The 27,674-nt window shown below is 44.6% G+C and overlaps 1 protein-coding gene across 1 annotated transcript; it reads right to left on the bottom strand.

Annotated features, from left to right (window-relative positions):
- Positions 1 to 80: 80 nt before the first annotated feature.
- lama4 (laminin, alpha 4) lies at positions 81 to 27,417 on the bottom strand. The gene is made up of 40 exons (XM_079291426.1): positions 27,055 to 27,417; positions 22,943 to 23,044; positions 22,709 to 22,836; positions 22,525 to 22,605; positions 21,880 to 22,094; positions 21,528 to 21,628; positions 20,929 to 21,109; positions 20,393 to 20,476; positions 20,111 to 20,262; positions 19,708 to 19,818; positions 18,864 to 18,975; positions 17,786 to 17,950; positions 16,839 to 17,032; positions 14,767 to 14,883; positions 14,029 to 14,177; positions 13,144 to 13,285; positions 12,962 to 13,055; positions 12,743 to 12,859; positions 11,884 to 12,069; positions 11,548 to 11,687; positions 10,564 to 10,728; positions 8,934 to 9,079; positions 8,236 to 8,398; positions 8,004 to 8,137; positions 7,168 to 7,339; positions 6,781 to 6,912; positions 6,538 to 6,680; positions 5,729 to 5,858; positions 5,318 to 5,455; positions 4,997 to 5,130; positions 4,546 to 4,710; positions 3,616 to 3,769; positions 3,326 to 3,519; positions 3,006 to 3,195; positions 2,746 to 2,901; positions 1,992 to 2,151; positions 1,373 to 1,500; positions 1,192 to 1,285; positions 758 to 877; positions 81 to 666 (listed from the first exon to the last, which is right to left on the bottom strand). The coding sequence occupies exons 1-40, from the start codon at positions 27,160 to 27,162 to the stop codon at positions 521 to 523; spliced, it is 5,643 nt and encodes a 1,880-aa protein (XP_079147552.1). The 5' UTR covers positions 27,163 to 27,417; the 3' UTR covers positions 81 to 520.
- Positions 27,418 to 27,674: the final 257 nt, after the last annotated feature.

The following is a 27,674-nucleotide window of genomic DNA, read 5'->3' on the forward strand; positions in this document are numbered from 1 at the left end:
CATAAAGAAAGATTCTAAACCAACGAAAATGTCATAAAAACTACATGAAACGTCCCCGTTTTAGCAATCAAAACCTGAACATGGATGTAAAATATGTTTTATTCATCAGAAATAAAACTGTACCAAAAGAAAAGTTTTGAACATGAGCTTGTGCAAATACAAAAGTGTCATTGTGAGTATAAGGTGGGATGGTGGAACATAAAATGCATTAACATCTTTTATATTATGTAAAAAGTCTAAATCATGGACACACTGTAGGTTCCTCAGGATGGTTGTGAGCCTGACATCTTATAAATCTTTACAGGTTATTTTCAAATTTGGGACAATTTGGTCGTATTCTTGGCATGAGACATTGTCATGTAAAAAAGCAAAAAACATACAAGAAATAAATGAAAATATTACAGTAGAAGCGAGAAAGAAGGACAAACAGTGACGATACTTCTCTTAATTACGTTGGACAGAGAGCGTTTTGTAACGTATTTGGTCAGTGCTGTATTGGGGATGGTGTGGACGGAAGTATTCACGCTGCGGGACAGGTTCCAACGCTGACCGCCCCGCTGACCAGAACGGCTTTGCTGAAGCTCACTCGGCTGTGATTGATGGTCAGATTCCTCACGCAGCCCACGTAGGGCTTCCGGGTGGCGATGCTCTCTGGGAGGAAAGGATCTGAGGAAGGAAGAGTGCGTCGCACGATTAGAGAGATGTGATGATAGATGAGTACAACGGAGGAAAATCAGAAATGTCTTCCTGGGTTCACCTGGAGCTCCGCCAATGAACACTGGCTTCTTGGTGTCTGTGGAGCCGGGGTCCAGGGGACCCACCACATGGTTGACCTCAGAGTCCACATCCAGCTGGACGACGTTGGCGTCCCGGATCACTGAGATCAAGCAAGGATGGAATGCATCGGTTTAGCCAAAATAAATCCAAACAAGTTCATATAATGAATCCAAATTTAAGAGTCTTTAGACTATTTAATAGCATTAGTAATAGTATTCAGACACGTTATTTAGGAAAAGTAGCAAAACCACAATGTAAGAAGTCTGTTACAAGTAAAATTCTTTCTATTTCAAAGTTTACTGCAGTGAAATAAAGAAGTGTTTTCATAAAAATATACTGTGCAAATATGACAAAAAGATTTTGATAATTTTTTGTCAAAGTTACCAACTGTAGTTTTAACGAACAAATTCTCACCAGTGATTCTGTGCCAGTTGCCGGCACACAGACCCTGTCTCGGCGACACCTTTGTGAAGAACTCATGAGACCCATCGTTCACGAGAACCACCACCTGGAGACACACGGCAACACTGCATCCATACTTTTGAACGGAACGGTCATGTTTGATCAACATGATGTGTTTTTTGTTCTTACTTACCGCCCCTTGATGAATGTACATGGTGAAGTAGCCCTCAGCAGTGCGCACATTCAGCAGGACCCCCGATGTCACGCGGGGGCGCACCTCCATCACCAGCTCAAACCTCAGCCCCAGGTCGAATGTTTCATCTGAAGGAGGAGAAGCAGAGCGAGCGAGATGAAGTGAGTTCTGGGGTACCTCATCCGCTCCGGGCCTCACCTCTCTGCCACATTAATCAGCCGGGTTTCTCTGCGGCACGTGTGAAATTACTCCGCTCCTTCAACAGCTGCAGTTTTGGTCCCCAAGTTCCTTCCCCACCCCTCCCTCCCATCCTCTGCTCTCCCCTCTCAGTAGAGACACTATTTCACCACAGTTGCACCGAGGGTATCATGTTCCCCCACCAAACCGAACTCTCTCCGTGCACACAGGGATGGTGAGAGACCTGCCGGGGCTTGTGAGTGTTTTTCCAGAAGGGAATCTAATGAGCTGCGTTATATAACAGATGTTCAATTTTGCAAACAGTTGCCCGATGTAACATACGGTAAGAAAGATTGCACAGAATCAACACTGTGACATCTTTGCATTCATACAAAGCGTAGAATTCCTTTTGTCTCCCATTATCAAACTACTAGAAATGTACCGAGCACGACGTATCCTCCTTCCTCTGAGAAGTACGTTCCCGCCTCGGAGAGTCCCTCGAAGCACGGGGTGACCCCAAAGGTCTCTGCCCCGGAGGACAGCCACTGTCCGTCAAGCTGAAGGTTCTTCAGGCAGCCGGTAAAGCTGCACGCAGAGTTCCTCTGAAGGGAGACACGCGGAGACGCATATCAGAAGGTGAGATAAACATTATGGGGTTATTCTTCAAACTCACAGGGAGCTGGGTATTTAAGTGATTACAAAGAAAAACTTGAATTCATAACCAATAAAACACATCCTTTTCATAATTTTTCATTTCGAGAATGTAAGAAAGTCAAAATGTCCAGAATAAGGTGGAATTTTTAGTATTAGTGCCAGACATAAGAAATCAGAGGAAGATTATTCATTGATTCATAATAAAGTCGAATTGTTGACAATAAAGTTGAAACAGCATTTTGAGAATAAAGTTGAAATTTTGAGAATAAATCGAAATGTCGGGAACAGAGTTTTGCTGTTGAAAATTTAGTCGATATGTTAAGAATAAAATGTTGAAATTAAGTAGAATCGTTGACTACAACTACCATTAGCACATATTCTAAAATTTTGACTTTATCCTCGAAATAAATTACAGAAATTTGCCATCGGTAACTCTTTTATTCAAAGCTACAGACCTTGATACAAAATTTGTGTGTTTCAAATGACTCATGCTGTGTATGTTTTAATTGTTAAACCTCTTCCACATAAACTTGAATCCATACCTGAATATTCTTTTGGGCCATCTCTGGAGGAACTCCCCCGACGTAGACGGGACTGCTGACATGCCAGGAGACGTTTCCTCCCTGAGCTCTGTCTTCCAGCACCGTGAGCCCATCAATTATTAACCGCCCCATACTCCCATCACGGATAAAAACAACCTTCAGCAGGAGAAGAGGAAGTAATCGTCACCGTAGAAATTGTTGACGCATAACTGAATGCATCCACTCAGTATTGACGGATGGAATAAGTAATATGAACTTACATTGTGCCACGCCCCGTCGTTGTATTTCTCCTCGCTCCTGATTTTGACTCTTTGGTCTGCGACGTTGAAGGTGTACACAAGCTTCCCGTGGGCCAGGAAGAGAGCCATGAAGTTGTCCTCTTGGACATCCGATACATAAAAGATGAGGCCAAAGGACGAGTGGGTCTTCAGGGACAAGGAGAAGTGGGACCTGGAAGGTGGTAGGCGCATTAAGTCATGCGTGAAGGCAAAAAAGAAAACCCTTGAAAGAGTGCAGAGTGAGCTTTTCGAAACACACTTAACCTTGAGGTTACTTGTAAAGTGTTCCTCGATTGACGTACCTCTTGGAGAGGGAGTCTGGGAGGTCTGTGTAGTGCTGCCTGCTGTTGGCGATGCCGCCGTAGTGGAAGGCTTTGCGGGTTGCTCTGGGACTTGAGGAGAGGTAGCATGGCTCGACGTTCAGCTCTAATGGCTCCTGGTCATCGCTCTTCAGTTCCATCAGGCCCAGAGGGAGGCTGGACTTCTCCCTGCTAACCTATGGGAGTATTTGTTGAATGTCAGGATGATGCAGATCATCGCAACTAAATTAAGATCCCCAAGAAAGTCAGTTTTGCAGCACTCTTTGTTTTACCTTTTGTGATTGGCCCTGTTTGGCTCTAGAAGTGTGTTCCCTGTGCCTTGACAGCAGAGCAGCAGGGGGGCGCTGGACTGGACAGTCCTGCAGGGACGTCTGGACCTTCTCTGTGTATCGCTGGAAGTCCTCCGGCTCAATGTCCCGGTCCTGTCTACAGAAATACAGGTAGAAGAGTGGTAAACATGTAAGAGAGCTCTCAACACACGAGCATGTCTTCATAGCAACAAACACCATGTCCTTCAGTACTCAACTCACAGCCTAATCTGTGAGTCTCTTCCTCTCATGGAGGGATAGAGGGTAAATCCCCTACTAAACAGCAACAATCCTACAATAAACAATAAAGATCCTAGAACCATATAGGGTTCTTTGACTTGTCCTCATAGGATAGTTCTCTGTGGTTCCTGGTAGCACCTTTTATAAAGGTTCCACCTGGAACCGTTTCAAAGGGCTCTACCTCAAACCCAACATAAAGGGTTATACCTGAATGGTTCCACCCAGAACCCTCTTTTGAGGTTCCATCTACAATCTTTACACCTTCTAGGCGTGCAAACAAGTACCCAGCCAAGGGCCTGGGCTGATGTTGATGATTTTTGGTAGTGGACTGGGAGGATATTTTAACACCCATGCTTTCAACAAGCCTTAAAGAACTCTTTCTTCCAAACAGGGTTCTTTGGATAAAAAAGCTTCTAAATGGAACCTTTAGTCTTACAAAGAACCCTTGATGCCCCTTTCTTCAGAAGCAAATGGTTGTGGGTAGAACCTCAACCCTGCAGGAGGAACCCTTTTAGCCAAATCCTCGATTAGAAAGATCTCAGCGTTGCAGTGTGGAGAGATATGAAGGGGAGGATTTGGCCTAGTGTAACCTGTAGGATAACAGTTGCAAACCCTCTTACTTTAGGCTGTCGTGACTGTTCAGTGGGGATCTACCTGTTGATGTAGGCATAGCTGATGCAGCCTGTGAAGTTCTTGAAGCTGCTGCTCGGCGACCCTCCGTAGTAGAAGGTCTTCACAGCAGAACCTGAGGAGGATCTTGTGGCAGATGACGGACGTTTCTTCTCATGCTTGTCCTTGTCGTCCACCAACAGCGAATACCTAAGGCGAACAGTTCAACCAGTCAGCCAGTTATTTGTGACACTTATATAGGCCAAATAAACGAAATCGAAACATACTATCACCAAATAAAATTCCTCTCAAATACAATTTCTAATATGGAGGCTCTAAGAAGAGTTTATCACTCTCCGTGTGTCTAAATGTATGTCTAACATCATTCATTTGAGAGGAAACAGGCTGTGGAGACGGCTGGACTCAAAGCCCAACACAGTTGTTCACAAAAGGCAGCTGTCGGCAGGACACTGCAGCTGCCAAGTTGAATACTTACTTCTGGTTGTTTACTGAGGCCACTAAGAAGTGTGTCCGTCCGTCATTGTATTGTTTCTTGTGCGATTTAACTCGAGTGCCTCTGGAGTTCAGCACCACGGCCCCATTCTCCAGAGAGATACTGAACTCATCAGACTGAAGTGGGAGAAAATAAGGTAATATCTATTATATAGCAGCACAATTACAAATTATTACAAAGACATCCCAGGTAAAATTCTTGATCGGTCTTTTTATGACTGAATCATACTTGTGCTTATCCTTCTTTGGACCCCAAATCCTTTGAAATTGCACACATTGTATAAAAACAAAGATGCGTGCATACCCCTTCACTCAGATAGAACAGGAGTCCGCCGGGCTGCAGCGTTCTGAAGTTGAGTCCTCCCTCAAAGCTGTCGAAGGGGGAAATCTTTGCTGTGGATCCCAGGTAGCTCTCTCCGGTGAAATAGGCTTTCCGGGACATCTGTCACGATAAAAACACATCGCACTTTCATCACCCATTACCTTTCACTCTGCGTTCAGCTTACAGTTCAGTCATCCCCCAATGGCAACAGCGTTTGACTCGTCTGAAAGCTGTTTTTATAAGAACAACAGAATATTTGACGAGACTGAAAGTTTGTGTGTTTTACTGATTGTTAGACCGCTCTCGTCATCCGAATTTGAAATTGGTCCTCGGGGGATATATATGCTGTGCATTATTGCTGACGGTGTGTGAAGTGGTGGAGCGAGCACTTACAAAGGACTCCTCAGAGCAGCCGCTGCTGATGCCAATGGTGCCAGGCTCCTCCAGCAGATTGAAGTCTTTTTTCTGGAACTGGAAACCTTTCACACAGCCTTTCAGGCCTACGACAGCAGACAGCTCAGGCCTGTGGTGATACACATATTGTCACCATCTTATTGAGAATTTCTAAGCTGCGCTAGTCACGCTATCTATATATAAGACATATTTCTTATGCTGGCAAATTGCAAAGTGGTTACTTATATTTAGTCACCTATCTGCCCCAAACATAGGTATAGTTGCAACAAGGAAATCTCTTGACAAACATGAAATGTCACAGGTTGAAACTTTTAAGTAAAATCTGATCTTTCTTTTTAAAACTGTAGTTATAGACTTTTTGGCCATTTGGAGGCAAAATAAGTCCACAAGAAGCAAAAAAACACACTTCTTATGATAATAGGCATGTAAGATCGTCATGGCAGACATGTTAGCAGACAGTTGCCTATTTACACATCCAGCAGACACAGTGCAACGGCCATTTGGAGTTGTGTTGCTGGCCACTTGTCGAATGCCTTACTACACTTTACAGGTGAGTTATATAAAAATGCACCCCCAGTACAGTCATGAACGAGGATATTAGCTAAAGAGCCCAAAACAGATTTTGGTGCCAGGCTGTAAACACGTTTATTTCTGGTTGGAAGTTGGACATTTGAACATGAATATGAACATCTAAAGGTGTTCATTTTTTCGTCTACACACGAGAAACATACTGTAAATGCAGTTCCTGCTGAGAACAATATGTCTGGTTGCAAGTATATTTGACTCACCTGGATTTGAGAATGCTCGAGGGAGCCCCTCCGATGTAGATATCAGTGAACGGCAGCGTGGTTTTTGGATTCTCCAATGATTTGACGTGGCTCTTGTCCAGCAGTAGGATAACCTTCTTTGACAGATGGTAGATCACTGTCACCTGTGCAAACGGCCCAGCAAGACAGTTAAAAACAACACCAACTTATTCACAAGCTCAAGTTGAAATTGTCCAACAGGCTAAATGAGAAGAGGGAATCTACCTCATGGTATCGCGCATCATTTATTTGCAGCTTCGGTGAGTTATTCTCCATAAGTTGTGGCCCTTTGCTGAAGCCAAAGTTGTACATTAGGCGCAGGAAGCCATCCTTTAACTCTAAAAGGAAGAAATTATCCTGAAAAGAAGACGTTAAAATACATTAGGATTTGCCTGTGACATTTCAGTTACATTGAAAAATGAAACTATGTTTCTACAACACAAGTTATTTGTCAGTGTGCACAAGCTCAGGCTGCAGGGTGAATGGCAGACTGTGTCATACTCTGCCAGCTAATGCATCTTGCTATCTTTTATACCGGCTATCCACCGTGCGTGACCGAAAATGTACTGAAGAGGTTAAAGATAGAAGCACATTTCAAGTCTTTAGACTTACCCCATTGACCATGAGTAAAAGGACACCATTGTTTGCGACAGTTCGCACTGAAATATCAAATCTTGTGACAACACTAAATCTGCCTCTCCTCTCGATATTATTGATGAGTGCGTAGCCTGTTCCGTCAAACAGGTAGCTGGCAACGCGACTCTGGGAAAATGCCAACTTGTACCTGAGAGCAGAAGGAGGAATGTTATTTCCAAACACTCTGTGTGATGTATTCAGAATGCAGAACGTGTCAACATCTTGTTCGGGATGTATCATTTGTAAGTCAACAGGAAAGAAAGTATCAAATGAGAAGGGTGCTTTACCAAATGGGAAAAATGGACAGCTCCTACGGGGGAAGTGTCAGGTTTTCTAAATGCCAATTGGTTTTGTTAATTTGATGGAAAGCTAATTTCTTAGGGAGTCTGCGTCACTAAAGAGCAGCAAAATTTTGTTTTAATGGCTGAAAGGGGCAAAGAATGTCTTTCATCACTTTCCCTCTTCGCCTTCTTTGCCTCCCCCATCAAAGGGGTTCTTTTGACGGATAGAGTTTCCACAGTTCATCATTTCCACTGTCTCGGGTTAGCTACTGTAAGCTATTTTATCGTATTGTACGCTATCTTGTCAGTTTCCTCTTATCCCTTTTATTGTGAAAGGTAGGAACAGAAGGAGTACAGCTGTAGCAGGCTGCCGATACCTCTGAAGTCTGCTGTGTGCACTGTACTTGGAATGTGGAGGTGGCAGGGCCCATACACAATGTACAGTGTAGGTAGGTAACAAGGATGGGATCAGTAGGGGCCCAACAGCACATTTTTGCTCCAGGGCCCTAGTCGTGCAAATGTGTACTGTACCTGGAGCACGGCGCTGATGTAACGACATCCATCTTGTGAGTCTCTTTGAAATTGTAAAGACTGATCACGTCGTTGTTCAGGGAACCCAACTCGATGCAGCCCACAAAAGGAGCTAGACTCAGAGGAGGTGGAAGCTGGTTGATTCAAAATAAAAGAAATACATGTCATCATTTCGGAAAAAAACAGATGATTAAATCAGGATTGATGTGTAAGGAATGCTTGAAGGCATTACCCTGACATCTGCTGGGACCCCACCAACAAAGAACACTATATCCTTGGGGTCGATGTCAAACAGCGAGTCAGTGCCTGGAGCTTCGCCTTTCTGGATGAACTTCTGCTCGTCGGTGGAGCTCTGGCTGGGGATGGTCAGGAAGACTTTTCCATGTCTGCCCAGCCTGGAAGCAAAGCGCACAAAGGAGCATGAGTACTCACAGTCATTTTAACGGCCATAACCTGCTGGCATATCGTCTTTCAGAGGCTGTAGTGGGCTCAGTTTGAAGGCTAGGGGGGGGGGGGGGGGGGGGTTCAGTTTGCATCAGGTAAAACTGGCTTGGCCTCTCGCCTCAAGATATGTTGATGAAAATGGGTTGCATGGGTATACAGGAGAGGGTAAAATGACCTGTAGTGACCTTTTGGGATAATCACAGCCTCATGAAACTTTACAACCACAAACTAAAGGCCTTGTGCCTCCTAGTGCAGAGGATGTATGGCTCCTAGGTATATTCACAATAAGAGGGGTTTATGAGCAGTTTCCAGAACAAAAGTCTTTACCATCCAATCGCTGACATTTTTAGTTGATTGCACTGACATAATGAAATGCAAATTCCTTCAAATCATAATTGGTCGAAAATATTTGCTTCTATTAATCACTTGTTTGTGTTACTTGGACGAATCTGTTTGTTCGAGGGATTATTCATTAACGGGCGTTACCTCTCCACTTTGACGTAGTTAAAGACTGCGGGCCACTGGCTCACAGGCTTTGAACCCAATGGGATCTCAACATCTTCCCCCCCGAGGTTGTACACGTACACCAGGTTGTCATTCTTGATAGCCAGTCCCATGTAGTCTTTCCTACCCTGCGAGCAAAAAAAAGCAAGAAAAACCTCGAGTTCATACTCTTTCCATTTTCCCATCATGGCCTTTGTTTAGTCATTTTACAACGAGTCACCACTGCTGTATGAGTTTCCAACAGGGAAATTATCATATTTTATGCTATTCAACCTTGGAATATAATGGTTTGACAAACAGAAACATCCTTCATTTGAGGCTACCTATCGTGCTCATGCTGAAGGCATTATTCCACACTGAAAAGCTGTAGACAAACACCACTGCATAGATTACAGTGGCAGTGAAATCACCAGGGTGAAGTGTGGTTAAAGAGAACAGAGAGGCCTCACTTTGGGTAGCTGCACTGTTACTGTGCCCCGGTGGGTGGGGGCTAACGGTATTTATGCAAATTAACTCCAACTTTGAAGGCATACACATGCACTATTGTAACATTGGAGACCTTTTGAAAGGGCAACTGTGCGCTTTAGAAGCCCGTCATTCCTGCCTCCATGATCACAACAAACTATTCATGTCCATAAGCAGCTCTCTGCCTTTCATCTCTGCCCTGGGCTTCTGGGTGCAAGTTTGTGAAGTTTCAGCAGCAGATCTGGACCACGTATTCACCCTAAAACCTTCTCGCTAACTATTGTAGCAACTATTCAACACAAGCATGGCCTGGTCGTTCACTTTTTTACCACTAGGAATAAGGGTTACAAAAGGGTTCTTCCTGAAGGGCTGAGGTTTTACACAGAACCATTTCATCTTTTTGAAGAAAGATTTTTTCAAGGGTTTCTTTGTAAGACTAAGGGTTCCATTAAGGGTTCCCTTTTCATCTAAACAACCCTTTTTGGAAAAGAGTTCTTCAAGGATTGTTGAAAGCATGGGTGTTAAAAGATCCTCCCAGCCCGAACACGCACAACTGTGAACCATGCTTGTTGTAGGTTGCGCTGCACCAAATTATCGTCAACCCTTTGGTATCATGAGGTATCTTGGGTTGTAGATGAAACCCTTGGAATATAATAGGGTTTTTGGTAGAATCCACCAGGTAGGTTCTAGACGAAATCCTTGGTATATAAAAGGTTACTCTAGAACTCCCTGGGTGGATTCTTGTTGGCACCCCTCGAAGGTAGAAAGGTTCTGGACAATATCTCCGAAGAGGGTTCTGGATTGAGCAATTTCACTACAGAAGTGTTCAATGTAGAACCTCCCATAGGGGGTTCAGGGCGAAACCCTTCACAGATGGCTCTAGGTATAGCCCTTTAAGTTGGGTTCTAGACCCTCTGAAAGGGTTCTCCTATGGGGACAAGCCAACAAACCCGATTGGCTCTAGTTTATTTCTTAGAGCGTAGAGTTGGGAGCTAAATGTACATGCCTTGTAGTTCCCCATATTTACTTGATTTAATGCCTCCCATCTGTATCCACTTAGCATCCTGGTATGCATTTGTTTTGTAACAATAGTAACTGATTACACCAAATAGCAAAGCAACCACATAGTTTTCCCTGGATTCCTTACATTTCTGTCTCCCAAGTATAAGATGAAACGGTCCTCTATGGGATCAATGTCAGGGTCCACTCTGATGAACAGGCTGATGGACGTCACTGTCTTCAGGTCTTCCAGGTTGCTGTGAGGGTGAACCTCCACTGAGGACTGACCGTTGAATTTCATGGACACTTGGACCTGGGGTAGAAAAAAACCAGAATGACTTAGAGCTTATGGTGACATCAATATCAGTTTGAATGCCATACATTTCAAATTTCAGCGCAAAAGTAATGTTTTCAAAATAGGGTTGCACTAATCTGACTTTTTCCGTCACACTACCAATACCTTTCTTTTATGTATAACGTAACATCAGGCTTGACTTAAACATTGCTTTCCGAACTTTTTTTGGAGTAAGTCTTGGACTATTGATTTGATCAGAACCCTGGATTTTAACAAGGGCTATGCTAGTTTGATGAAGAGTGCAAACATTTATCAACCTCTACAATCCACGCCGTGGTGATCAGATTTCTATATGCACTTGGTGACAGCTGGCTGATGGCTTTGACTGGGAAATGCAATACATGTTTTTCTTTTAATATTTCAAGGAAATAATAGGTTATTAGTGTAGTCTCTGGCGGTAAATAGCAGGAAGTTCACCAATTCTAATTTCACAAATATATTCTCCAGAAAGAAGATTAGGGCACAGCCGAAGCTAGGTTGCTCGGCAAGGTATTACAACCTGATACATCCATGGTACCGCCTTATACTATTTAGCCAGATGTTTGGCTAACTGCCGCGTAATATTCTCAACATGATGAAACTATTCATGAAGTCCGTCTAACATTTGATCGCGTGGTCACTTTTAGTTGACTAATGTATGTAAACTTGCCACAGTATGAGCACTGGGAACATAGCCTTCAAAACGAGCCAGGTGCTCTCTTTAACTTAAACAAATAGCACTACACCCTTGATCCTGAATTGACCATATTGTAGGCATGTTCCGAATGATGAACTCACTTTCTTGGCCACACTCCTGGCTTGAGCTATAAGCTCTCTGATCCTCAGGATGTTGGTGGTCACGTTGTTGACAGGCTTCTTCTCCTCGACCACCTTCAGCCTGTCCAGCAGCTTGGGAACGAGTACATTCAGGGTCTCCACTAAAAAGTACATTGAACGAGAGGAAAACAAGAGAATTTAAAAAGGATAAAATGTACAAAACAATTTAGGACACTGAACAAAAATGTGGAATCGCAAACAGGGTTAATACATTTTTAAGTCACTGTTTAATGGTGATTTCCTACTGAGGATCTTTAAAATATCCAAGATATGTACGTGTTGCAGCAGTAATGATACCTGCTTCCCCGGCAGACAGGACGGCCTGCTCATAATCAGTTGTGGAGTATTCCTTGTTTCTCATGTTGTTGGCCCACTCCTCCACCTTGGTGCTGATGGGGTTGATGGTTTGAAGGACCTCTGCCGAGCGGTTGAGAGTCCCCTCAGTCACGTTCAGGGTAAACTCCAGTCGCTCTGGTGTTCTGTCTGGAATGGAGGCAGAGGGTGACAGAGCGTAAAATATCATACTCTATGTCAAGGTCTACATTATTTAGTTCATGGGCCTATAGGTCAGGTAAGGTGACCTGCTGTCAATAAAATGTTTAAAATGGTCAACTTGAACTAACTCCAATGTAATCCCATCCACGTCAGTATTAGACGCTCAGAGTAACTAGTATAAAGTTAGGCCGCGTAGGGCGGGTTGAAGGGTAGGGTAGTTGTGTCAAACAAACACATGACTTTCAGACCATTGTTCGTGTCTGATATTGTTAATTTTTCTTACGTCAACTAATGCCAGTTACGTAACAAACACACTTATTTTAGCCCAAACTGCGATGTTTTCCTAAAAACCAAGTAAACCAACGTTGGAAGTTTATTAGAGGTACCTAGAGCGTCATAGTGCCACTGACGGAAGGGTCGGTGTTTGACAAGTTGGGAGTAAGAACGTGCTGGTGAAACAACCCTTTAATTCAAACAAAGAAAGAGAAGTCTAACAGGAACTACACTTGCAGCTTCTCCCTCCAGTGTTTGTGCTAAGCTAGGCTAAGCACACCGCTGACTCTTCTTTGCAATGCACACACAGATAGGAAATTTGATTTTCTCATCCATCCGTGGGTTTGACAGCAAAATATTTTTTTTAAATAACCAAGTATTGTCTTACCTGCATGAATTCCATTGATATCCTCCACTATTTCTGAAAGTTTCTTGGTGTTTTTATCCATGGTCTCTTTGGTCTCCTCGATGTATTTCAGTTTGTCAATCACCTCAGCTTCAACCTCTGTTGGAGGGGCATACGGTAAAAGTCAAAGGGACTTTGGACTTTGGAGACATTAACAATGGAAAAAAGAGACAGATATCTCATTCTGTGACAGCGCCATACCTTTTTGTTCAGAATGTAATGAAACAGACTCCTTGAAAACGTTGTCGCTCTGCGTTACCAGGTGCCCAAGCTGCATATTGATCCCGGCGGTGGCCTGAAACACAGAACATATTAAAACAAAGCGGCGGAATTGACAGGTATTACAGTGGATGTGTACTTTGTATTTCTGCAATACAACATACGTCTTCAGCTCGTTGGGATAAGTTGAGGGTGGTGAGCGAGGTGATGTTGGCGTCGTCGATGTATTTCACTATGTTGTTGTAGACGTTGGCAGCACTTATGGCTTTCTGGACAAAGCCATTGGTGTCACTCTCTCTCAGATCCCTGGTGGACACAGGGTGATAGATGTTGCAGTCTAACCTGAGTGTTTCTTTATTGTGTATAACAGCATCAAAAGTCACCAATGCTCATGGAAATCATATTAAATTAAAGCTGCACCGATCAATATTTTTTAATTAACAATGGATCAAATAGGTGAAAGGGGTCGCTCATATTGACAGACCCGGGTACAAAACAACACTCTTCCAAGTTGTAATCGTTCTTTCATGTCAGCCAGTATTGGCCATGTTGTCCGTTTTGAGGAAGTTTTATTGCATTTCCATACAGCTTTTCTCATACAATACTTTGAAATCCATGTAAAAATATGTCAATGGGAACACAGATATTGCTGAACTGGGTGTATGTTCCATCATTACCATAAACACACACTGTTTACTTTGAATCTATACTTATATATATATATTTAAATGTATAAATACTAACTATTACATGGAAGGTGTCGTAATTTGCACCTGAAAATAGCCCCCCCTCAAATGCACTATATGCAGTACTCATATGCAGATTTCTAAAAAGTACAGTGACCAGTTTCAGAGCTTTACTGAGCTTTCTTTTAAAAAAAGAAAAAGTTTAAACTTGAACCTATATTTCATTTTCAAAGGTTTACATTGTCCAGTGCCACAGACAGGACAGAGAAGTCTTGAGAGATGGACTAATGCTTTGTTGCCTTTGCTCTTTCCATGGGTCTGATTATTTGTAACTAATAAGCTGAGCTCAGAAGGGTGTCTCACTCCTCCAATGCATTGGCCTGTCTGTCCAGCTCGTCGGCGTGCTCGTCGGCCCTCTGCACCAGATCTCTGTCAGCCAGCGAGAGACGCTCGGTCTTCTCCATCAGCCTTTGGCTGGCGCCATCGATCGCCGCGTGGTACATGCTCACGTTCTGTGCAGACGTACACGTGCAAACACACAGACACATAGACATGTCATTTACTCATTTAAGGACGTTCCACCGTTCATGTCCCATTCTTAGAATCCCCAATGATCTCTGTCGAGGTGCTTTTCTTAGTTACATCCTCAGAAAATGATTTCTTTTTTTACTTTAGAGCCAAGCTAACATTGTTACCTCAGCATGATTGTAATTCACAGAGTAACTCAATACAGAGGTACTTGACTAAAAAGGGAGAGCTGTTTGAGAACACAGCTTATTCAATCTCTGGCATCCACAAATTGCTTCCAAATCAAATTGGCTCGTTTTAGATACTGAGAGGGCTGAAGTCTCAGGAATCCATTTCATGAATAAATTCCATGCAATCTCTGAGATACTGCGGCCCCATATCTGAGTCTATTAGATTATGAAACATAACAACCCTCCCCCCCCCCCCCACTCAGTGAGCCATAAAGAAAACCTGAGCATCTTTGGACAGCAGGGACCCAGGGATTTTTTCCATTTTAACAACCGACCTCTGCTTATGAAACCACAATGGGTCCCTCCTGACCGTCATAGGTCCTCGCAGTCATGTAGGCCTCACCTGCACCATAGCATCCACCTCAGCCACTGTCCTCTCTGTTTCAGAGATGGAGCCTCTGGCTATTCCCAGCGTATCGTTGACAGCGGCGTGGTCCTCTGTCAGCCTCTGCTGCTTCGCCTGGTGACACAAGGAAATAAACATGATCAAATGTTGCCACAATTCAAGTTTCAGAACTAGGATACACTAGAGATCCATATGAAATGAGAAGGGGGATCTCCACGTTGCAAATACAAGTTCAGGGCCTTGACCACAAAGACACCCTGAAACACTATCTTTGTCTATCTTTTATTCTTGTTATTGAGGCAAAAACACCTTTTTTCGGTTTCTTGCTGATGGTTAGATAAGAAGATCGGTGTCACTCCCACGCCTGTGTGTTAAGTCTGGGACTTTTGTTGCATGTTTAGTCCCTCTCTTAATGATAAATAAAAGATATAACTGCCCAGATATAGGTTAAGTAGCTTTTATAGTGCTTACTATTATATAGTGCTAAATACTAATTTCATGTGGTTGTTAGAGATAATAGATTACAGTACCCACACCCCACCCTTAATGTGTGGGGTGTGATTGTTTGACTGGCCGTGTGGTGGAAAGCCGGCAGTGTGCACACTGTGGCTGCAGCTGGTGTCGACCGGTCTGTGCTGAAGCTAGGAGGAACCCCGGATTAGTAGAGGCTCCATGTTTGGTTAGTGCACCATTCACGGCATTGATTTACAGCAGGGACCCTGATCATGGAGATCCCCACTCCTGATTACACTCGCGCAACCAAAAATACACAAACACAGGGCTGGGGAAATATTGCCATCTATGTCCACCCAGACGGGTTTGTTCTGCGCTACTACTACTAGTACTACTACTACTACATCTACTACTACTACTACTACAACTACTACTACGACTGCTACTACCACTACTACTACTACTACGACTACTACTAGTACTACTACTAAAACTACGAATACTACTACTACAACTACTACTACTACTGCTACTACCACTACTACTACTACTACGACTACTACTAGTACTACTACTAAAACTACGAATACTACTACTACAACTACTACTACTACTGCTACTACCACTACTACTACTACTACTACTACGTTATTCCCAAAAGTAAGGAAGATAATTAAGTAACTATTTTGCTGTTGGCCTACTATTCAACTGTATTACGTCAATTGTGAAGACAAAATGTACTTTATTTGTTGCGGATCCTTGATTTGCAATAATGGCAGTCCAGATTATCATGCATGCATCTCAAACCCCAATAGATTTGGGCTGAGCCCCAAATGTTTACAATCTGCGTGAATGCACGACTACATATCTTTCTACATGCTGTATCTATATGATATATAATACACAGCACTATATTCTGAAGAATGTTTGCTGAGCAGTGTAAAAACTTTTCAGCATTTTGTTTTTCACCCTCGGAGTTGGGATAAGATGAATTCTCTCTGTACAGTAATGATTCTTCTGTATCACAAGGGAATAAAGTCATGTTTCTGTGTGCAGGCTCTGGTTTCTATCATGGGGAAAAACAATTTGTATTGCGGCATTGCCGCTCCCCCTGTGTGGGCCTCCTCCTAATGTAACAGCCCAAAGCTCCCACAGATGGTTTTGTGTTTCTGTTCTCTCTGACACGCCTGGCAGACAACTGCCTCTCTCTCTCTCTCTCTCTCTCTCTCTCTCTCTCTCTCTCTCTCTCTCTCTCTCTCTCTCTCTCTCTCTCTCTCTCTCTCTCTCTCTCTCTCTCAGCCTTTAAGGACAAGCTCTACTTGTGTCTTTTAAGGCCAGGGAGGTGCCTCGTTGTGATTGAGCGCAACTCAACATTGCTTGTAACATTGAGAGAGGAGATAAAGCAGACGGTACTTAGAGGAGGAACTCCGTGCCAACACGCTACCTTACAACGGGGGGAGGAACGACTGTGGGCTCTTTAGCAGGACTGTCTACTAATGCATCCATCCATTCTGACAGATGCAGAAAGACAGAGTGTTGGAGGAGAGATGAGAGAGGGGAGTAGTGCTCAGCAGGAGCCCGATGGGGGGGGGGGGGGGGGGGTAATGGGAAATCACCTCATTCCTCTGGAATTTGAGGGTGCTGGCTCTGTTCATGTCCTCCGTCTCCTGGACGGTGCCGGCTGCTTTCTGCAGAAAGCGCTGAGCGTCCGACAGCTTGGCGGAGAAGCGGGACAGGATCTCCCTGACAGGTGGGAGGCGGCCGTCTGTGACCATCAACTTCTTCTCCAACTGACGGGTCCGCCTCAGCACTGGAAACACAACCCGGAAACACGAAGCATGAATGGATTTCAATAACTAACTACTAGTATTACTGGTTTGGTCTGCTGTAATTCATTTTAAGTGCTAATTGGTTGCGTTACTGTTACTGTGGGGGTTCTCCACAAGGACATTTTGGGAATGAATTTTAATGCACCAATTTATGGTGGAAATGTCTTGATTAATGTGAGACCAAATACAGGCGGCAGGTGACAATTTAAAGATCGTTTAACGTTATCTCTGTTGAGTCAGCCCTAATGTAGGCATGATTTACTCTTCTCTTCTCTTTTGTGTCTTTTCTTTGGGGAAGTAACCTCTTTAAATGTGCATGTGGGACCTATTCACCTCTAATGTATAAACCCTTGGACTTAAAGTCAGAATGACTGAAGCACACTCATCAGCTCTCGCCTCCTCCGCGTCTGGCACTAGGTACGATATTTGCACGTGACGTGAGCTTTCAGATAGACCCTTACTTTTAGCCAATCAAATACTAGCATGCTAGTTTGTCTCTTAGATGTACAGTAGCCTCTGGGAGGGCATTGGTAGGGATAACGCTGTCTTCCAAAATATTGTTAGGGACATGTCCCCACCGTCCATATTCAAACTAGCGCTCCGTTAAGATTTTGATATGATTTCGTGAGTGCAACTCATTGCCAAAAGATAAAAAAAATCAGTATGTTGAGCCTATCGCTGCCTGCGTTTGCTCTCTGGTCATTTTGAGAACTGCCGTATATATATCTCCTCACAGTCATGGGCTTCCGTGGACTCGTCAGTGGCGATGGGCTCCCGTGGGGACAGATCCACTGTCTTCATCCAGGTCACCATTCCCTGGGCCTGCTCAGTGTTCCGCCTGGCCACCTCTGGATCCACATCCTGGTGAACACTGTACAGCTCCCAGTCATGGATCATCTCTGTGCACAAACGTTAACACACACACACATATGAGTTAGGAACCTAAATACAAATGTAAGTGACCCAGTGCAGACTAAGAGGTCAAATGGTTTTATAAAATTCAGCACTCTTAAGCGACTGTATATTTAGTGCCCTATCGTACACCCAGCGCAAACTGTCCGTGCTAGTTTCAGACAGTTGCAGTTGTTTTTTTCACGTTGTAAAAGTCGCAAATATACTTGCACCCATGGTCTTAAAATGAGGTGTGGTCAGGAGCTTTGTTGGCACATTGCTATCTTGAGGTAGCAGAAAGAGATTGTGCCTTTGACCTATAAAAATGTAGTCTAAAGTCAATGTGCACAGCATTGTCCTGCTATTTAAATGGCACATTATTCAGATATTAAGGCAGGTTCACAATGGATGTTTTGAGGGTCAAACTCTCCATTTCCTGCATTCTGGGGACATTTTATGCACCAATTTATGGTGGAAATGTTTTTACACCTCATGTAGACCCGTTTCCTAAACCCCTCTGTGTGCGAGTGTAGACTTAGGCTACTTCCAGGTTCAGTATTTCTGCATAGTTGCAGATAAAAGTCAGCTGATATTATTAGTATCATACTATTTGTAGAATTATATTCCAGTGGTGCCTGAGTAGGAATGTTTCTAACTCGTGTGATCCAAACATTTGATCTCATCTGATTCTCAGATTGCGCCATTTAACCAGCAAAGCTGGAGTTGGTCCGCCCTGATTGCGCTTGCGTTATGCACTTAAGGCCATGCGCTATAATGTGTTTAAAATGACTGCATGCAGCCTGCAAAATCAACTCCCAAAGACAAGTCAGTAACTTTTTATTCTCTCCAGTAGGAAAACTTTATGATTGCAGACAACGCATGAGACACGAATACGACTAAAAGACCAGAGCTGCTCGGTACCTTCAATGCGTAGGTTGAGATCAGTGAGGTTTATGCTGAGCAGCTCAGCCAGGGTCAAGGTCTCCAGCGTGTCGGTATCCAGCTTGTTCCCCAGAGTCTTCACCACACTCTCCTGGAAAACCACCACACAAACTAATCAATGACACGTCGATCAGCGGGTGAAGTCACTAGTCGGCGATGTTATGTTGTGTAAATGATGCATCGGATCTGATTGGCATAATGTATAGAAGGGTATGGATATGAGGAAAAGCAGTTTGAAGCAACTTTAGTGGAATTATGAACATAGTACAGCAGTCAATCTGATACACAAGGTAAGAACTGATGCAAAATGTATTTCAATGGGGAAAATAACACTAACTTTGAAAAAGTTGCTCTGATGTACTAAAACTGCTATAAAGCTGCATGTACGAACATTATGTTCCACTTTCACAGATGTAAATCTTTGAACCATCACCAGTTTGTTTACATAATGACACTGACACTCTTGTTTTTTTGACATTAAAAAAAACACAAAAAATAAGTTTTTTCTGTATATTAAATGGGATTATTTTTTGCAGCTATGTCAATGATTAGCAACAACAATTATTTTGACGCATTGCATCAAACAATGCTCCATAATACAGCCTCTAATGGAAACTGGGAAATAGCATGTATACAAGAGAAAATGTCTCAATCTGGTGGTAAACAGTAAACCCCCCCCCCCCCCCCCAATACATTAACACAACCAAAGTGATTGAAAAATCTATGAAATGCACAATGGTTAAACGTCTTTCGCCTTTTAAATTCCAGAAACTTCACTAAAATGGTCGAAGTGATTTAAATGAAAGATGATGGCCTTGCTCACCGACTCTCCCAGCTGTTTGATGTCCACCGCCACGGTGTCTGTGGCCTTCTCCAGCTCCCCAGTCTGGTGCTTCATCAGAGAGGACCTGTTTCTCCAGCCGTGGAACTGAGTCTGGAAGCAAAGCAGATGAATTCATTCATCAGACCGGCTCATTGTGGCGTAAAGTACATGTCAAGGAAAAGGAAAGTTACACTGTTACACTGCTGATCTGTGCATTTCCCGAATGACTATGCGTAGCTCCACTAGCTAGCCGCTAACATTGTCTCTCATTTGGTGCTGGGGAGGTAATGTACAGTCAGAGCTGGTTTGCTAAAAAACAGCTGCATGATTAACTTGTCTTTTAATGCATGTTGTATTTTTCTTGCATCTCCATCTGCATTTGTTCTTCCATGTGTGTCCGTACCTGCAGTTGTTGAGCGGTATAGTTGTAGTATTTGAGCCTGTCGTTGGCAGCAGCGCCGGTGGAGATGTTCAGCACTGCGACTTTCAGCTGGTCCAGCGTTTTATTGGACACCCGCAAGTCCCCGATCAGATGCCAAATGCACTCATCACAACCTAAAAACCCAAAGAGAAATGCATTACAGCAGAGTTGCAATTATGCTATAACTTCAAACAGTTTTTGTCTTTTGCTCTTTTCCAAAATGCTGCAGTGGAGTCTCTGCTACGGGTTGTTAAGTCCACTTACTGATGTTGCACAGGTTGACTGTTGCAGCCTCTTGATGGCACTCTCCTGTGTGCATATCACAGTGTCCGCTCTCACAGTCACACTCTGTGAAAACCCCCCCAAAAAAACAGATGCACTTCATCATCGAGTGTAAGCCAGAAAGCCTAGGTTTTTGATCAGCTGGAAACAGGTCAGTGCAGTTATTAAGCATACAGTATGTAAAGACCCACAGATGGGAATTTGGCTTGAGGCCTGCACATCTGTCTTGTGGCGTCTCTTGTGTGGGATTGTGTTTGCAGCTGTGGGTGCGTATATAGATTCGGGCCGCATGGTGATGTCATCCAGCTCTCAGCAGAGAGTCTCCGGCCACAGGGTCTCCGCTCTCGGCAGATGCTGCTCTGACATCATGCGCACTACTGTGGTAGTAGGGTGTGGGAACATCAGCACTCAACGCAGCCTTTTCCTCTGGGAAAGTGTTATCTGCATTGAATGTTTTGGCAAACGGCCTTTTTTTTTCCCCACGATTTGACATGCTGTATGACGGACGGATAACTTACTCTGGCAGCCGGCGGGGCTGTAGTCCCAGTAGCCTGGGAGGCAGCGCTCGCAGTAACGACCTCCGGCCCCCGGGCGGCACGGACAGCTGTGGGTGAGGGGGTGGCAGGTGGAGCGAATGGAAGCTGGCCTGCATTCGCACCTCCGGCAGCCCTGACAGCTGGAGAAACCAAAGTAGCCCTCCTAGATTCCACGAGTGAAACAACACTGTTAGAGTCCGGTATCTGGCTGCTCATGTTCATTCAGAAACAAACCTGTTGTGCATCAATTAAAGGAGGATTCCAGGTCTTATTTATATCACACAGGTTGTCACAAACCTGTTTAGCCAAATTATAGGTACTATTTCATTCGGAAATTGAAATCAGGTGTCTTCTCTTCTTAACAATGCCCATAAATCAACTGGTGTCTGACTGATCGTGTCTTTCTTGTCCCATTGATCTTCTTTTTATCTATATTGCTGCGATAATGTTAATATTACCGATAGGCATGATAGCCAAAACCATGAAAGAAAACAAAAACCCACGCAGTTAAAAAACCTTTAATCTCCTGGATGTCTCCCAGAAGAAACGACGTAGGACCAGAGTCACGCGGTTCCTCTCACCTCACATTGGTCACAGAGTCGTCCGGTGACACCCGGTTTGCAGTGGCACACTCCGTTCCTGTCGTCGCATGAAGAGGTGCCGCATTCGTTGCACTCGCACTCTGCGACAGACACAGGGCACATTCAACGACGAGGACGTTAGAGGTCAGATGATGTCACAAGGAGAGGGTTATTTTAGGACTTGCAGGGCCTCCAAAGAGTAGAGTTGTTTAGCTTCCATAGAACATTAAGTAACAGCGATACATTCACTGAAGCATAACGTCTGAGCAATGGAAGCTCCCCTGAACATCACGAGTCTGTCAAGCACGGATCAAACATATCTCGGACGAACGAGTCAACTCGTCGCTCCCACCTCTGCAGTTCTTGGCACTGATGGCGTCGCCGTAGAAACCCGGGGTACAGTGCTCACAGTTGGCGCCGGCGGTGTTCCCCCAGCAGTGCGGGCAGTGGCCCGTCACGTTGTGGCACTCGTTGAAGATCAGGTTGGGGTCGGAGTTGCTGTTGCAGTCGCATCGCTTACAGGAATTGCCGATTGCCATCGGGTTGCCATAGAAGCCTGGAGCACACCTGGAAGAGAAAGACAGCAGGTGAGCGACAATACCGCTGCCTGTAACAATGGACAGGGTCATGAAAAATCCACCGATTGTCTTTGATTTTTCGGTGCATGCCAGGATTTCTTACGGGATGTTTTTGTTTTGTTTTCCATTATGACTTTAAAGGTGCTAAATTCTGTTTTCACCATTTGCGCTGTTAGCCTCTAGCCGACTGGCTCAGCCGTCGCCATGTTGAGAGCCGTGTGGAGGCAATCATAGATATGTTCTGAATTTCAAATTTGGCATCTTAAAATGATCGTGTTGGTTCACCTGAGTGCCTGAATGCTTTTCATACTGTCGTGAGGTTCTGCTTAGTCAGTAATCTGTAGTTTTGATTGACTGTGCACAGACGTTTGATTGATATAACTTCTTGATTTGTTGTTCAAAACCTCGTCAGCACTGACCTCTCACAGAGATGTCCAGCGTATCCCTCTTGGCACTTGCACCGCAGAGGGCCACCTCCTTTGTCACAGCGCACTGCGAAGCTGGCCGGGAAACACGGGGGGAAAGTATATTCAATATAAAGATTACCCGCCGCTTGCCAACGCGCAGTCTTGCGTCTGCAGGATTATGAACAGACCGGCTTACTTATTGGAGGGCACAGAGAGGGGGCAGGCGCAGGGTCGGCAGGTATGGCGTCCGTCCAGGCTGCGAGCCAGCATGTAGCCATGGTCACACATTTCACAGAAATCACCTGTACTGTGGTCCTTGCACTTCTGAAAGGGAGGATGTTAAAAGCAGTATTAAAAGATCTGGAAATGAAGTGAACGGAAGTGATTTTTTCACTCTGACGCAGAGAGAATCAACGCGGGGGACACTTACCATACAAACGCCAGTGATGTCGTCGCAGTAGTCCGCGTGGCCTTTGCAGTTACATGGCAAGCATATGTTTTGCTCACTCAGGAAAAATCCCTTTGCACACACCTGCAGTGGGAACAGAAAATACTCACTTACAAAGCTACATACTCGCTCTTCACTCATGTGTATGAAACAGCGCTGATTTTTCCTTATCTCTGCTGCGTGTGCATGAAGCAGCAGGAAAATCATTTTTTCATGCATTGTTTTGCAATTTGATTTCAGAAAATGTATGTTCTGAACAGACTTGTTATCAACGGGCACTGCACTAGTACCGCTAAAGCACCTGAGTAACCTACATTTTACACTGCCATTTTTTTGCAGTTGAACCTCTCCATTGGAGCTAAGACTAAGATGATTTCTGCACCAAGTGAGTTGGGAGGAAAAGTTCACTGAATGACAGCAGTTTCCTCCCATTTACAGAATGTCATTTTAAAACCTGCATCCTGTCTCACGTTTGTTCAACACGGTTTCTCGTGATAGTGTGATGTCAGAGTTCAGAGGAGCGACGAAACCCCCCCCCCCCCCCCCCACACACACACACACACACATACACACACACACACACACAGGCCTTTGAACCTCTTTGAACATTTGAAGCAGCACCATTCAATGAGGCGTACAATAGCAGTCTGTAAGAAGTCCATAGTTTGACCTCCTTCTTCCACTCAGTTAGCCGGACATTGCTGCATGCAGGACGGCCAGCAGACGGAACATTCCACAGACCAGCAGTACTGTATGGCTACTTATGATTCACATTTTTCCTTTGATTTATTCACAGATGGGCTGTGAGACAAAGACATGCTTCTGTAGTCAGCTAATGCGAAACACCCCGTGAACAGCCGCACTGATTCTTCCTGCAGTCCGGCTTTCCCCTGACCCACAGTTCACATGCTGACACCAGACCCATGCATCACTACCACATAAACATTCAAGGTGTCAACCTTCCATGTAAACACATCCTAAAGAAATGCAGCTAACGATGCAAACGGGTTCCGTGCTCGGAGGACAAAAAGATAAAAGTTCTGTCCCCAAATGGTAGTCCAAGCCATCAGGAGTAATGAACCACAAGCTTATGGGGAAAGCACGGAGATGCCGAGCTACTTACCATTTGGAAAGCCTACTTTAAAGAGTTTTGAAGGACTTCAGGCCTGTTAGCTGTATGACAGTCTGTAATGGGTAAAACAGCTGCTGGAGCACAGGGCAGAGGGTTAAGGTTAGGGGAGACCCTGCAGATGGTCTTGAGGTAGGACACGGACTCTTTAGAGTCCTCAAAATTGAGAGGAATGCATCTCAGATATACAAGCCAGCAGCTTGTGGACTAACATGTTTCTGCCCATGTTTGGATGACTTGATGTTGTAATCACTTGCCTTTGCGCCAGACCTAAAAGGAATATTTCAACATATCTTAGACCCATTTCTCTTGTGGGGGGTGGGGTGTGTGTGTGTGTGTGTGTGTGTGTGTGGGTGTGTGGGGTGTGGTGTGGGGGGGGGGGGGGGTTGAGCTGTAATACGAACACTGAATAAGGATTTCAAACATGATGGTTACTTTAATAAACCCCTAACTATCATGGGAGTTAAACCAATTGACATTTGCAGCCGTCTGCCAACTATGAGCACACTCAGTAATGTGAACTATTTCTGTGGCCCTCCCACAGTGGAGAACAAAGATGACATTCAACACGTTATATACAGCCACTCTCTGTTTCCACGTGAAGCCGCCTCCTCTCAGCATTTGTCAGGGTACTTCCTGTGCGTTGAGTGGACGCTTAGGGGACACACACCACGAGGCTCTATCTCTGCGAAACAGAGCCAAACAAATGCAGCTGGCAATCGAGCACAAAAACAGGATTTGGCTCTACAGCTGAGCGCTGTCCAAAGTCAACACACCCTCTGGTCGTGTTGCTCCAACAACTGTGGCCGTGCCCACTCTCTGCAGTGTTTGTGGGGTCTCTATGACGGTTGGATCTCTAGAATGATGTTTTATAAAGTTGACTTTTAAATGTGTGTGTGTGTGTGTGTGTGTGAGCGTGTGTGTGTGTGTGTTTTTATGTACATCTGGCCTGCCGACGGAGTTTTTCCCAGAGTGGGAGAATTATGTGGATTAAGTGTTAAAGCTTGAATCTCATTTCCGCTTTGCCTCGCAACTGGCTGCTGTATTTATATTGACCTCGAAGAGGGGTTCAGAGGCTGGAGTTAGTCACGCTAACTCCTCCGAACATCCTCAGGACGGGACAGATCCAGGGTCATGAGAATCTCATCCTAACTCAATAACTGCACACAGACAGTCTGGCTGCGGGGGCGAGGCCCCTTCTCTGGGGACCCTCAACTTCAGAAAACTCAGAAATTGAGAAATAAACACGGTGCAACAGAAAAACGAATTGAAGCAATGATTAAATAGAGCTGATTTAACTCTGCCAAGTGTGGGGATTGACGACTTCTACATTCTCTATTTTCCCTGGATGTTTCTTTGTACAGATCAGCTTTGAACAAAGTCACCCGACAGCCAAGAATCAAGGCGCTCTGTTTCAGGTCTATGGGGCCAATGGACACAAATCAAGCAGCCACATAATTACAGTCACAGTGTAACGGAACATTTCTGTAACAGGATAGAGTTGTAGTTTATCTACCGCCTGAAATCTTGTTCTACTTATTGGCAGCCATTGGCAGCTAGCACATACATCATACAGATGACGAAGAGGACATCAGAACTGTGCAACAAAAAACTTGCACAGTTTTTTCTTTTGTTTTGTCACACAATTTGACAAGCAAGATGTTGCTCTAAGTAAAGCATTTAGAATAGTTTTGCTCAGATATAGTTGACGGTAACCCTTTTGCTAGACAAGAACGTCAATATTGTTTGACTCTGCAGAACCCCAGATTAAGATAAATCCATATTTTGGGTATTTAAACTTTTTGCTTTCCACAAAATCACTCAAAAGCTTAGGGAAAGAACATGGTTATGGCGAATAAATGATGGTAACGGCAGTGTTAGGCAACTAATATACATGGTTAAGTCTAGAATCGTCATCATTGGACATTTGTGTAAAATTGTCCGAATCAGCCTATGGATTCTTGAGTTAAGGCCCAAAGCCCAAATTTGAAGAAATTCGTTCAAGGCTTTCCCTGAGATATCACAAAACGGGACGGACATGAAGTCACAGTGACCTTTGACCTCAGTTCGTCCTTAAGTATAAGTGGACGCTTGTGTCAACTTTTTAGAAACAACCTCAATGGACCGGAAGGACGACTGGAAAACAAGGTTGTCGCCGGCGCGGAGGCACAACAAAAACTAAACCTCAGGTGCAGGTCTGTGTCAGGACAAGAACTCCAGTTTCCTGCATGAAAGATGACCAACACGGCCAAACATTCCTGCATCCTCCACACACTTGTATCTGTTTACAGTGCGGACAAACAAACAGTGGGCTGAGAGGAATCACCACGCAGTCTTTACGGGAAAGATGATCATGATCGAATGATCGGATTGTGGAAAAGAAAATGACAATAAAAGGGATTAGATATGATGAAAATCGTATCGATTATAACTTGAGAGCAAAACAGATGAACTCAGAACCAGAAAAGATTTAAACTTTTAAAGCAAACTTTAACCGAACTGAGGTTATATCCTTTGTAGCATACTAAGCTAAGGGAACATTGGCAAGTTATCCTGTACTGCTTCTCATGCCCTTACTGTCTATTGTGCTCTCTCTTTCTCTCCCTCTCTGGGTTGTTGCTCAACATTTGGCAGCTGGTTTCCATTAGGGAACTGCCAGGGAGGGGCAGGAGGGCCATGACAGCGGAGACAGTAACTCAGAGCCCATGTGAGCTTTAGCCTCGGGGTACGTCTGATGACACAAACACACACATGCGTGAACACAAAGCAGGACCGTTGTGAGGTCCCCAGAGAGCCCTGTAGACTGCCTCATCTTTTACCGTTTTCACCTTAACATTTGTGTACACGATCATCAGCCTCACTAACATACATGTGCAGCGGGTAGAAAGGGTCAGAAACTAAACGTAGCTGTGATAGCATGCACGCTTTTACCAGCCAAATTTCGATCAAACCAAATCTGTCTTACTGTTAGCAGCGACTGTTGCTGTTCCCCAAGCCTTGCGGCAGAAGCTGGATAGGCAATCCCTGACAGGATGCAGAGAAGGCAGAAGCAGGTCAGAGATTCAGCAGCCATATTTGTGTGTTTGCCCAGTGGAGCACTAATCCTCCCTCTCTGTCCTTGTCTCTGTCAGTGTCTCCTGGCTGTAGGAAAGTCTCTGGGCAGCTCCTCTTGCTCGGCTGCACCCGTTGGCTTCGCTTGTCCCACTGCTGCCGACCTCCAGATGCAGCACCGCGTCTAGTTCCCGGCCCGGCCAGAGTCCTGTAAAACAAACTTGTGGACTTCCTCCCTTCCTCTCTTCCCCTCCCTCCCTGCCCTGATTCCTCTCCCCTAGCGGACTTGCCTCTCCCCTGAGCCTGTGCCTAAATCACATGCAGATGGGAAGGCTGGAAATGGAGAGAGAGAGAGAGTGAGAGGAGGAGTGAGAGAGAGAGAAAGAACGACAGAACAACAGAGCAACAGAGGGCTTCTGTCTCTTGAGCAGAAGGCAGGCAGACAGTGCACCCATCCAGACTGCATATCCCCCCCCCCCCCCTGACTGGCAGAGTCAGATTGAGCGTTTGCTGCACCCGTCTCCATTTTCAGGT

The sequence above is a fragment of the Melanostigma gelatinosum genome (genome assembly GCF_949748355.1).
Source record: "Melanostigma gelatinosum genome assembly, chromosome: 19".
Lineage (NCBI taxonomy): Eukaryota > Metazoa > Chordata > Actinopteri > Perciformes > Zoarcidae > Melanostigma > Melanostigma gelatinosum.

Coding starts and splice junctions, on each gene's coding strand:
- lama4 (XM_079291426.1), bottom strand. CDS start 27,162: ATGGCTGCTGAATCTCTGACCTGCTTCTGCCTTCTCTGCATCCTGTCA. Junction 8,399..8,933: donor AACTACGTCAAAGTGGAGAG/GTAACGCCCGTT, acceptor CTTTGCTTCCAG/GCTGGGCAGACATGGAAAAG. Junction 878..1,191: donor CAACTGGCACAGAATCACTG/GTGAGAATTTGT, acceptor GCTTGATCTCAG/TGATCCGGGACGCCAACGTC.